Genomic DNA, 12,910 nt, shown 5'->3' with positions numbered 1-12,910 from the left:
AAGGTACGAAAACGCACTCACATATATATGCATACATTTATTTCATGGCTATAAAATTTGAAAGAATTTTTATAAATTTTCTTTTAAAAATTATTTTGTTCTGACAAACTTGATTAATGTACGGGCTCCTTGACTTCTGGTTTCTTGGCAATCATTACACATAACTGGAAATTCCAGAGAATTCTGGAAAATTCTCAAGAATTCTAAAAAATCTAACCTATAATTTGCCCTCAAATGTAATGAAATTTTTACGAATACTAAATTTCATAATCACTAAAGTTGTCATAATACATTTGGTAGCTGTTTAAGTTTTAGTTCTGATTTTGTTCCTTTCTTCTTGAATTTGGAATCATTTCCTATTTTTCAGGTCTCAAACACAACCATGGGTCACTGCAAAGCTCATGGCCCCGATCTTGTGGCCGCCCAGAGCTGGGTGGGGGCAGGGGGGCGGGCACTCGGTCCTAAGGGTGGCCTCCCACGCCCGTCTCCCCAGAGGTAAGGGGGGCGGGCACTCGGTCCTAAGGGTGGCCTCCATGCCCGTCTCCCCAGAGGTAAGGGGGTCGGGCACTCGGTCCTAAGGGTGGCCTCCCACGCCCGTCTCCCCAGAGGTAAGGGGGGCGGGCACTCGGTCCTAAGGGTGGCCTCCCACGTCCGTCTCCCCAGAGGTAAGGGGGTCGGGCACTCGGTCCTAAGGGTGGCCTCCCATGCCCGTCTCCCCAGAGGTAAGGGGGGCGGGCACTCGGTACTAAGGGTGGCCTCCCACGCCCGTCTCCCCAGAGGTAAGGGGGGCGGGCACTCGGTACTAAGGGTGGCCTCCCACGCCCGTCTCCCCAGAGGTAAGGGGGGGCGGGCACTCGGTCCTAAGGGTGGCCTCCCATGCCCGTCTCCCCAGAGGTAAGGGGGGCGGGCACTCGGTCCTAAGGGTGGCCTCCATGCCCGTCTCCCCAGAGGTAAGGGGGGCGGGCACTCGGTACTAAGGGTGGCCTCCCATGCCCGTCTCCCCAGAGGTAAGGCAGGGCAGGTCCTGTGGCCAGTGCGTCGCAAAGGGACTCTGGCTTTTACAAGGGTGACCTGAAAGCCCTGCGGGCAGAGCAGGGGCCCTGCTGCCCCCACGCTCCTGAGCCTGCCCAGCACGGGGCCTGGCGCACAGGAGGTGGTCACTGCGGGTCTGGGCGGGTTCCTGGGGTGAGGAGCTGCTGGGCAGCCGGCCCCTGGCCTGTTGTCTCTACCGGCTCATGGCTCAGAAGGATGTGAGAACAGGCTGGAAACCCAGAGGAGGCTACTGGGGGCCAGATCCCGGAAAACCCAAGGCCAAGTGCGGTCCCAGCAGCTGACCTACCTACCAGCTCTGTCCAGCCAGTGGACTCTTCAGTAATGGCATTCCTGACTGGTGACGCAGGCAACCGCCTTCTCCCAGGGACACCTCCCTCACTTGCCCCTCAGTTCCCTGTGCTAGAAATCTCTCAGATACAGGAGGCAAAGGTAAGAGTTGACCAGACAGGTGTTCAGAGGTGGGCATCCAACTCCAGCTCTTGGGTCCTGGCTGGGCTTGTCCAGAGCTAGAGCCCAAGTGCCCACAAGGTGGCAGCAGACAGTGCCCATAAGAGCTGGAGTCTTAGAGGAGTGCCTGGAAATGGCCCAGGATAATGGTTTCCTAACCTGGCCCCGGGCTGAAAGAAATCCCCTCTCCCACCCAGGCTTTGAAGCACGACAGATTCCAGATTCCTCATCCTCACCCTACTGGGATCTCTGGGAGGGGACATGCCCACCAGCTGAGAACCATTCAGATTTTGAACACATAGAAAAGAGGATAGGACAGGTGTGATGGTTCTCTCCTTCCTTTCCTTCTTCCCTTCCTTCCTCCCTTCCTTCCTCCCTTCCTTCCTCCCTTCTTTCCTCCCTTCCTTCCTTCCTTCCTTCCTTCCTTCCTTCCTTCCTTCCTTCCTTCCTTCCTTCCTTCCTTCCTTCCTTCCTTCCTCCCTCCCCTCCCCTCCCCTCCCCTCCCCTCCCCTCCCCTTCCCTTCCCTTCCCTCTCTCCTAGTTGACATCCTTTCCCATCAAGCTCCAGGGGACCTTGCCACTATGGCTGTGGTTGATGAAGAGTGGGCGCAGACAGGCTAGGCCTCTCCAGTCCAAGGTTTCTTGAGCTCAGGCTAGGGCAGCCATGCTGGAGAGCTGGATGTGAAAGTGGCCACCCCTTCCCCATCCCATGCCAGCTCTTCAGAGTCTCACAACCTGGACCACCTGCCAGGGCACCCCTGAACCAGCAGAGGGATAAGGGCTGCTGGGCCAGGTAGTTTCAAGGTCAGAGAGACCTGGGTTTGAGTCCTGGTTCTGGGACCTTGGACAAACCCCTGAAACTCTCTCGGTACCATAGCAATGGAGTGATGAGTCTACCTGCCCGTGAAACTGTCATGAGGAGAAGAGAATTCATGAGAAAACCCCAGCAGAGGACCTGGCACATTCCAGACATTTAGTAAACGGGGTTGCCATGAGCTGTTAGGTTCATGTCCATCATGGGGCTGGTTGGGTGGCTGAGGGGCTGGACATTGGGGACAAACCTCCCCAAATGAGACCAAATGGGTCACAAGTATGGGGGGAGGAAAGGCCCCACAAAAGTGGGGTGCTCATTCCTGATTTTCCCAGCTTCCCCTGGACACTGGTCTCCATTCTAGACACCTTGAGGCTTTGGCCATGTCTCTCCCTCCCCGCCCCAAGCCACATGCTCAGCACAGAGATGTAAACACACGCAGCACATACAGGGGTCTGTGCACCTGAAATATCCCATGCCAGAGAACCCCTGGGTGACTTCAGACCCCTTCTGGAGCAGCCCTCCAGCTGACCCAGGTGGCTTTGGTGACAGAAGCAGCAAAGGAAAGGTTCTGAGGGCAGAGCTGAAGCTTGTGCAATTTGAGGGAGGGACCTGTGTCTTGCCAGGGGAAGTGGGTGCTCTCCGAGGGTGTCCCCATAGTCCTGGGGTCTAAGGGTACAGGCTGAACCAGCCTTAGCTCCTCGGGAACTCTCCCCGGGACGAAGTCTGAAGCCCAGTGTCCCTGAGGGCTGGGTGAGGGCTGTCCCTGGACCTCTGACTACTTTTCACCACGCAGGACAGCTTCTGGAACTCTACTTGGTGGGAAACATGAAGTCCGTCAGCCCGTACGGGCAGGCCCACAGAGCTCCTGTGGGAATGGCAGACGCCCCTTGGAAGGGCCAACTGGGAGTTCCGCTGTCCCACCACCGCTTACCGTGGTCACATCAGAGTCTGGAGGGGTCATCTCCACCAGGTTGATGTAGTAAGGAGCGTCCTTCCAGGTGGGGTGGTTGTCATTGATGTCCAGGAGGGTGATGTTGACCTGTGAAGCCACCAGGGGCACTGTGGGTCCCACCTAGCTGGGCTGCACAAGGACAGTGCCTACAAGGGGGACAGACTCAGAGGCCTGTGGGGCATCTCAGCATTGATTCCACCAGATCCAGCCACTTTGGGGGCCTCAGGTCAGGGCCTGAGCGCTCAAGGTCGGGAGGAAGCCAGGACCCTGCAGAGGGCTTAGAAGCTGTCCCATCAGGAGACAGAGGAACACATGAGATGACTCCCTGAAACCCTTCCTGTGATCTGGGCCTTGTCCCACCCACCCCTGGTCTCTACTGAAGGTGACGGGCAGGGTGAGGGAGGTTTAGGGTGGAGAGCTGGATGGAATCCCTTGAGCGTCCCAGTCAGTTTCAGCTACAAGCCAAGCAATTTCCCCGCTCACCTGTCACCAGGTAAATTATTTATAGAGCTCAGAATCCTATTAGCAGTGGCCTCTCACGACTGAATAAGGCACTGAGGGTTTTTTGCCAAGAAATACCAATTTCAGCCTCTCCGTTCTGGGCAAGGCTGGGGGCAGAAGCTGGAGGCAGCTGCTGTGGGTAGGGCAGGGCAATGGGAGAAGTCGGGGGAGGGGCCTGAGGGAGAGCCAAAGGATGCGAATAAAGAGCAAAGAGGGGAAGAGACTGGAGTGACCTGTAGCGGCCTTCCTGCCTCCTTTCCCACAGAGAGGCTCCTGCTTTTTCCTTCCCCCTCTCTCTTCTGCAGCCGAGAGCTCAGTCGGGACCTCAACATCCTTCCCCTAGCTTCTCTGAGGCACCTCGGTGGGCTGACCAGGCTTGGATGGGGGCTCTGGGCCTCCGTGGGTCCTACTTGCTCATGGGAAGGAAACCCAGACATCATTTCTCAGCACCACAGGGGTGAGGAGTGGGGTGGTGACAACCCCAGTGACCCCCCAAGGGCCCTGCTTCCCGCTCCGAGTTACTCTTCCTGGCAGAAGTACCTGCTCCTGTAGGAGCCCATGGGTCTCATGCCTTTTCCTACCTGACCAGCTGGTCTTTGGGGGACAGCGCTCCCATGTCCCAGGTGGGGATGTGTTTCTGCCCACAGCTGTCGTGGCCCTAGGGTGGACCTTGGCTGACAGCAAATTGGTAGCTGCCACCCTCACCCACTCCCACAATGCGCCACGCTGCCTCAGGACAAAGTGTCTAGAGGTGCCGTGTGAAGACGAGCTGGGAGCAGTGGCCTGCGTGGCACGTGAGGAGCTGGGGGCACAGAGGGCTGGGCACTCACAGTGGCGATACCAGTTTTCTGGTTGTGGCCCACGCCGCCATCCACTGCTCGGACGATGAGGATGTATTCAGACTTGGTCTCACGGTCGAGCAGGGAAGTGGTGGTGATTTCACCTGCAGGAGAGAGGGGTGCGTGAGATAGGGTTTGGGTGGGCCAAGGGGAGGTTGGGGAAGGAGGGAGAGAGGAAAAGAATAGAGAGGGAGAGCATGAAAGAGATGCTTGTAAGATCAGTGGTCTGCAGTGTGCGCATGCGTGCCGGGGTGGTGAGATGGTGCTCACGGAGGGAGAGGGGATAGCGTCCAGGCCTGGGGAACTGGATCCCGGAGCTGGGCCAGGTAGCTCCATGATGAGGAGGTATTTTCAAATGTGGGAAAATCGAGGCCAGTTTTGGGGTTGGCGGCTGGGCAGAACAGACATCTGGCTTCAAGCTCAGACACAAGGACCTCTCACTTAGACTTTTGACATTATCTCACTGGCTTTATCTCTTAGAACTACATAGTTAAAGTCTGTGTGCCTCAGTTTTTCATCTAGTCCAGAGGCAACAATAATAAGACCTACTTTATCTGGCTGCTGTGGGTTAACTCCGTAATCACGGAAAACTTAGACCAGCGCCCGGCCCTATTTATTCATATAGTCACAGAAATACGGTAACAAGACTGAAACACACCAAGTGTTTCACACATGTTCCAACTTGTGACTCATCACTGGACGGTTCAACCTACAGTGCACCAAGAATTAATAGTTATAAAATAATTTTTAAAATTACTTGTAACATAATTATATTGCTTTGACATTTTTTAGCATATAAACTAGTTATTCCACTGAAGATAAACATTCAGAATAGACCACAACTTTTGTCAGCCTGTTTCTCTGTGACTCGGTCAAACAAAAATATGGCAGTCACCCTGGTAGTAGTGTGCTGGTAACTATTTGACACCCAGCACACCAAAAGGAAGAGAAAAGGCATTTAGCACTTTCCACGGTGTAAATATTCCCACTGCCATCCATTTTAAAACTAGCAACTTGATGACGTTTAACATGGAATTGGGAAGAGGTACACAGAATTGGCCAGCACAGCAGGTGTGAGCCAGAACCAACAGGGGCAGTTGCCCTCTTGCATGGGCCGTGGAGAAGAGCCTAGGCTTTGAGGACAGTGAGGCCCAGACTTGGATTCTGATTATGGCCCTTTGTGGATGCTTGGCCTTGGGAAATTACTTAATTTCTTTGAGCCTCAGTTGTCTCATCTGTAAGATGGAGGTTAGTGTGCCTTTGAATCAGAGCTCTCACGAGGACTAAAAGCTATAGGTAAAGATCCCCATACTCAGAAAATGCTCACTTTCTTCAAAGGGACTGCAAAAGTTCTCCAAGGGTAGAAACTGTGTGCTATCCATTCTTCTATCTCCATTGCCCGAGCAGTGTGACTCGGGGCAAGTTCCTGAACTTGTCTGTGCTCGGTTTATTCTGTCACGAAACAAGGCAGCTAGGCCAGCTGGTCACTGGGTCCCTCTGTTGCCCCGTTGCCCTCCCTCCCATGCTGGCCTGTCCCCTGGCCCGTGCAGGGCTGAGAAGGAGCTGGGGCTGGGGGACAGGGCAGCCAGATCCAAGGCCTGGAACAGGGGTCTCAAACTCGCGGCCCGCCGAACAATTTTGTGCGGCCCGCAGACTAATCCCCTAGGCTTACTTAATTTTATCCAAAATATTTTGAACTTCGTGGATTAGTCTGTGGGCCGCACAAAATTGTTCAGCAGGCCGCATGCGGCCCGCGGGCCGCGAGTTTGAGACCCCTGGCCTGGAATGAGAGACTGGCAGAGGTCTTCCCACCTAGACACGATCCTTGGTGGGGTGGTGTCAATTAATTGGCAGGGCAAGGAAGAAATTAATCTCTAAAAAGTTTTAAACATGAACTTGTCGGCATGATAGATGGCTCTTCCTGTCTGGGAAATTAGATCCAATTAAGGCCACCTCTGTGAAGCAAGCTTGGCTAATTTGACCGAAGAGCTAAAAGGAAAACGCTTACTTCTTTGGAGAGAAAGAAAATGTCCATGTTGTTACTAGAGGCCCTGGGGTGGAGATGGGGTCGCTGGCTGGGGAGGCGGGGCGGGTGCTGAAAGGTCAGAGTGCCTGCCGGCATCTGGTAGGCAGCACCAAGCTCTGACGTGGCTTTCTATATATAGTGCAGTAGTTCAAGTCTGGGATCTGCAGTAAGAAGTTCAGTGAGTCCTCAGTAAAGTTCCTTAACCTCTCCATACCTCAGTTTCCTCATCTGGAAAATGGGGATCATGTTAGTACTTGCCTCATAGAGTTGTGAAGAAAATGAAACGGGATGATGTTAGAGCACTTACAACAGTGCTAAGCTAACCATCTTACCCCGAGCCCTCGGAAACGTGGGCTCGCTGAGGGGATGCTCCCGAGAGCAGGGAGGAAGGGCTCCATTGTGTCGGAGGTGGAGAGAGGCTAAGGATGGCCCCGAACGTGTGCAGACTGTGCATCAGCACCAGCCACTGCTCCCGAAGCTCCAGAAAAAGACGGCCAAAGAGGTTGAAGGCAGACTTCGACCAGAAAGGTAGCATGACAGGAAGACTTAGTGCCCCGCTGGCCCCTGACCGCCTCTGGTGGGGATGGCCAGTATTCACCTGCCCCCTTCTCAGGCTGCGATGATTGCTGCAAAGCGGCTGCCAGGCCAAGGACTGCGGTCCCCATCTTCCCTGCATCTAGGCAGGGCCATTGCCACAGCCAATAGGATGTGGTCACAAGTGATGTGCGTCACGTCCAGGTTTGGCCCACAAACATCTCCTTACACAATACTCCATGCTCTCTTTTCCCTTCTGCTGTGAACTTGGAGCCACAACAGGGAAGGGGCAAGAGTCCCAGAATCACCACAAGAAGGCTGACCAATGAACATGGAACCAGACTGCTGTGGAGTTAGCATTTCTATTGTGTTGAGCCACTGAGATTTCAGGGTTTGCTTGTTTAGCATCTGCAGTTCCCTTACCTAATACAGAAATGGGTCTTAAAGTGGAATGTCCTATGTGCCCACCAAGCTGACTTAGAACCCTGTGAGGGCAGGCCCTGTTTTATTCCATTCTATGGCCCAGACCCTAGCACTGCTCTAGCAGATAGCCACTGATATCTGAATAAATAGATGAACAAATGTCCAGGGGCCTCATAGTCCTTCCCAGCTTCTGTATGTAAAGCTTGGGGTCTCTGCTTTTCTCTGCTCCCCTTCCCTCCCAGCTTCGAGGAGGAGAGAAGGCTGAAAGGAGACATATGGAGAAATGGAGAAGAGAAGAGAGTTACATGGGTGAGCAGAGACCAGGATGTGGGCCCCTGGGTGTAAAGAACAGCGCAGAACAACGATAATAACCTAATTTTGTTAACACTCACTATGTCAGGGATGACTTTAGGAGCGTCCCCTATAATGACTCACTGAATTCACACAATAGCCCTAATATGATCATCATCGTTTTTAGGTGGGGAAACCAAGGCACACACACTGTTAGGAAGAGGAGTCAGGACTCAGGAGTGAGGTTGGCGGCTGAGGGAGGGGGTACTCAGCTGAAGAAAGGTGTTCTTGAAGAAGGGCCTGTACAATGGGACATTTGGTAAGTGTAACAGGACTCTTCACCACTGAAGGACATTCTTTAGTGCATACATTCATGTTGTGATTTTGGGGGGTAAGATCAGTAATTTTACTGAAATTAATGTTTCTGGGATGAAACTAGGTATTCAAAGCTGGCTTGCTCAAAAACATAGGCTTCTACTCAGCCATAAGAAATGATGACATTGGACCACTTACAACAAAATGGTGGGATCTTGATAACATTATACGGAGTGCAATAAGTAAATCAGAAAAAAACAAGAACTGCAGGATTCCACACATTGGTGGGACATAAAAACGAGACTAAGAGACATGGACAAGAGTGTGGTGGTTACGGGGGGCGGGGGGAAGGGAAGGAGAGAGAGGGGCATGAAGAAAACTAGATAGAAGGTGACGGAGGACAATCTGGCTTTGGATGATGGGTATGCAACATAATTGAATGACAAGATAACCTGGACATGTTTTCTTTGAATATATGTACCCTGATTTATTGATGTCACCCCATTAAAATTAATAAAAATTTATTTATAAAAAACAAAACAAAACAAAAACAAGACTTCCCGTGAAAGGGAGGAGGTCCTGGCCCAGAGGCAGGCCCTGGGCCAGGCACGAGAGCCAGCCTGCGGTGCAGAAGATGAGGGCCATGGGGCTCACCTGAGCGGGCACCGATCCGGAACTGGGAGGAGCCCTCCAAGGAGTAGATGATGGACTCCTGGCCATACTCCCGGGAGCCGTCCAGGTCCGTGGCATTCAGGAACAGCACCGTGGCTCCTTCCGGGAGATGGGGAGGGGGTTGTTATATGCTGCTTACCATCGCCTGGCCACCATATTAAAAACACTCAGAGGCCCTGGCCGGTTGGCTCAGCGGTAGAGCGTCGGCCTAGCGTGCGGAGGACCCGGGTTCGATTCCGGCCAGGGCACACAGGAGAAGCGCCCATTTGCTTCTCCACCCCTCTGCCGCACCTTCCTCTCTGTCTCTCTCTTCCTCTCCTGCAGCCAAGGCTCCATTGGAGCAAAGATGATCCGGGCGCTGGGGATGGCTCCTTGGCCTCTGCCTCAGGCGCTAGAGTGGCTCTGGTCGCAACATGGCGACGCCCAGGATGGGCAGAGCATCGCCCCCTGGTGGGCAGAGCGTCGCCCCTGGTGGGCGTGCTGGGTGGATCCCAGTCGGGCGCATGCGGGAGTCTGTCTGACTGTCTCTCCCTGTTTCCAGCTTCAGAAAAATGCAAAAAACCAAAACAAAACAAAAAAACACTCAGATTGACCAACTTTGACTTTGAGTCAAAAAGAAATGAAACTCCATACTAAATTATTCTATCTTTATTATATTCCATTTCAGTCTTGTTTTATCTTGTTCACGAGGGGAATTTATAAGGGTTTTTATTTTCTATTTAATGTGCAATTTAGACCCTCATCTTCATTTCTTTCTCTGTGGACTCCTGGGTCAGGGTGTCAGTCTTTCCAGCTGCCCTGGCCAGGCCCTGGCAGCAGCCTGCCCTGTAACCTAGCCGGCAAGGGCTTCGGTGCCCTCCTACTAATGCCAGTTCTGGCAGAAGGGTGAGGAGGTCAGTGTGTGGATCTCTAGGGTCACGGCACCCAGGCTGGAATCTGGCAGAAGGGTGAGGAGGTCAGTGTGTGGATCTCTAGGGTCACGGCACCCAGGCTGGAATCTGGCAGAAGGGTGAGGAGGTCAGTGTGTGGATCTCTAGGGTCACGGCACCCAGGCTCCAGTTCTGGCAGAAGGGTGAGGAGGTCAGTGTGTGGATCTCTAGGCACCCAGGCTCCAGTTCAGGCAGAAGGGTGAGGAGGTCAGTGTGTGGATCTCTGGGGTCACAGCACCCAGGCTCCAGTTCAGGCAGAAGGGTGAGGAGGTCAGTGTGTGGATCTCTAGGCACCCAGGCTCCAGTTCAGGCAGAAGGGTGAGAAGGTCAGTGTGTGGATCTCTAGGGTCACAGCACCCAGGCTGGAATCTGGCAGAGCGGTGAGGAGGTCAGTGTGTGGATCTCTAGGGTCACGGCACCCAGGCTGGAATCTGGCAGAAGGGTGAGGAGGTCAGTGTGTGGATCTCTAGGGTCACGGCACCCAGGCTCCAGTTCTGGCAGAAGGGTGAGGAGGTCAGTGTGTGGATCTCTAGGGTCACGGCACCTAGGCTGGAATCTGGCAGGACCTCCAGCAAGTGCCTTAACTGGTCTGAGCCTCAGCTTCTCCTGTCAGATGGGTCTAATTATGAAGCCTTTTTGTGGCAGTTGGTGAAGATCCAACTGTAAAGCATGCAGGGCACAGGCCTGGCCAGGTGGCTCTCACTGAACTGCAGGTCGTGGTTACTACTGTGCTGATGAACAGGCAGCCTGCTGGGTCAGGGAGGTCGTTCTGGCCCCTTCCAGTAGCTGTGGGGCCTCTCATTTGACTCCCTGTCCTGCCCTAAGCATGAGGACAGATATATGTGTCCAGACACACCCATTACCCAAGCAGACTCATTCTGAAGAGGTTAAGTGCCATGATGAAGGTGTCTCCTTTGGTAGTCTCTGGGGGTGGCAGAGATGCAGGGGCTGCTTCAGCAGCGCCAGTCTCCAGGGGATGTCTGAGCCCGGGCCAGGGGAGTGGGGGCTGCGTGCAGTGTGGCACCTGCCCAGCAAATCATCAGACAGCAGCGAGGTACCGGGAGGCTCTCTGTAGAAGGTGCCAAGGGAGGTCACCCCTGACTCCAGCTGTCCCTGATGCCTGCAGCTGTGCCTGATTACTCCAGCTGTCCCTGACTCTTCCAACTGTCCCTGCCTCCCCCAGCTGTGCCTGATTACTCCGGTTGTCCCTGACTCTTCCAACTGTCTCTGATTATTCCAGTTGTCCCTGACTTTTCCAACTGTCCCTGATTACTCCAGCTGTTCCTGAGTCTTCTAGCTAATCCTGACGCCTCCAGCTGTGCTTGACTCCTCCAGCTGTGCCTGACGCCTCCAGCTGTGCCTGATGCCTCCAGCTGTGCCTGATGCCTCTGGCTGCTATAGCAATTCCTGACATTTCCCCTACAGAACGTCCACTCTGGGTGTAACAGTGAAGCTACCACTCTATTTTGAGGACAGAAAGGTCCTCTCCATCTTGAGTGTGGAGCCATGGCCACGGGTCTACAAGCTGATCCCTGGCACCGAGACATGACCGAGGGATTAGCCTTCGATTCTTGTCCACACATTGGAACACACGCCACCCTCCAAGGCCACCACTTTGGCCACATGGCCTGTAGGACTTGCTTCACTGCATTGTAATCTCAGAACCTCTCTGCACACTCTTACTTAACCAAGGCTGCTGAATTAAACATCAGTCATTACTATCTTCCCTGCTAGACTCAAGCTGCAGGAGAGCAGAGACCAAATGCCGGCAGAGGGTCTGCACATAGTAGGTGCTCTGTAAGTGTCGGCTGGCAGAGAACTGGACGTCTCTAAAGGCTCCCCTCACTGGTCATGAGAAACAGACAAGGAGACCCATGATCTTCCCAAACCTGTGTGCAAAGTCAGGTCTGCACACGGGCAGTGCGTCCCTGCATGCCCTCCCCTGCCTGGGCCCGTACCTGCCATGATGTTCTCCAACACAGAGACGAAGTAGGCAGGCTTGCTGAAGGTGGGCGGGTTGTCATTCTCATCCTGGAAGGAAGACAGACAGGTTGAAGGAGCCGGGGAGGCAGTGGGGGCTGGCCAGCATCCCGTGCTGGTATCAAAGGGAGGCTGGGAATGGCTGACACCGAGGCACGTGGCCTTGCTGTAAAACCCAGGTGGGGGTCACATGGGGCCAGGTGTCTCTCTGGTTAGGCTGCAGTCCAAGGAAGTGGGATAGGCACTGGAGAAACGCAGGGGTCATGAAGGGGCAGTGAGGACTGTGGAGATAGAGAAAGAAGGCAGCATCTGGAACTGCCTGTGACCCCCAGCTCCCTGGCTCTCCCGGCAGTCTTCCAGCCGAGAGCCCAACCTCCCCCAGTTCTCCCACTTCGAGCTCATCAGCCCCCAAGGTGGGGATGCCCGCATGGACCTTCTCCCCAGCTTTGCCAAGATGATGGTGGAAGATTCCAGGAGCCTTCCTAGAAACGAAGGGAGAAACTGGCAGCCCAATCCAGAAGACCCTGAAGTAAGCAAAAGGGGACCAGGTGGTCTCCAGGCCTGACTCCCAGCTCCCGCTGCACACACCACGGACACGGTTCCTCCAGGCCTGACTCCCAGCTCCCGCTGCACACACCACGGACACGGTTCCTCCAGGCCTGACTCCCAGCTCCCGCTGCACACACCACGGACACGCTTCCTCCAGGCCTGACTCCCAGCTCCCGCTGCACACACCACGGACACGCTTCCTCCAGGCCTGACTCCCAGCTCCCGCTGCACACACCACGGACACGCTTCCTCCAGGCCTGACTCCCAGCTCCCGCTGCACACACCACGGACACGCTTCCTCCAGGCCTGACTCCCAGCTCCCGCTGCACACACCACGGACACGGTTCCTCCAGGCCTGACTCCCAGCTCCCGCTGCACACACCACGGACACGGTTCCTCCACCTCCGAGCACATCCCGGCCCAGATCCCGCCACCTTCAGTTCTGAAGCAAGCCCTCCTCTGGCCCAGCCTCCACCGTGACCATGAGAGGCACAGGTCAGGGGCTGGTGTGGGGCTGAGAGGCTGACCAGCACGGTGGGAGCCCGGGGCAGCCCCTGTCTCCTCCTGCTGCTCCGCATGCCCTCT

The 12,910-nt window shown here is 54.6% G+C and overlaps 1 protein-coding gene across 1 annotated transcript in view; it reads right to left on the bottom strand.

Annotated features, from left to right (window-relative positions):
- The window catches only part of LOC136381375 (cadherin-23-like), a 360,324-nt gene that overhangs the window by 32,101 nt on the left and 315,313 nt on the right, over positions 1-12,910 (bottom strand). The window contains exons 18-21 of the mRNA XM_066350013.1: positions 11,755-11,827; positions 8,850-8,966; positions 4,598-4,710; positions 3,246-3,353 (exon numbers count right to left, since the gene is read on the bottom strand). Of these exons, the coding sequence (XP_066206110.1) occupies positions 3,246-3,353; positions 4,598-4,710; positions 8,850-8,966; positions 11,755-11,827 (411 nt within the window). The remainder of the gene's footprint in view (positions 1-3,245; positions 3,354-4,597; positions 4,711-8,849; positions 8,967-11,754; positions 11,828-12,910) is intronic.

This window comes from Saccopteryx leptura, chromosome 9 (assembly GCF_036850995.1).
Source record: "Saccopteryx leptura isolate mSacLep1 chromosome 9, mSacLep1_pri_phased_curated, whole genome shotgun sequence".
In the NCBI taxonomy this organism is placed as follows: Eukaryota; Metazoa; Chordata; class Mammalia; order Chiroptera; family Emballonuridae; genus Saccopteryx; species Saccopteryx leptura.
This window is presented reverse-complemented; position numbering and strand designations above follow the sequence as displayed.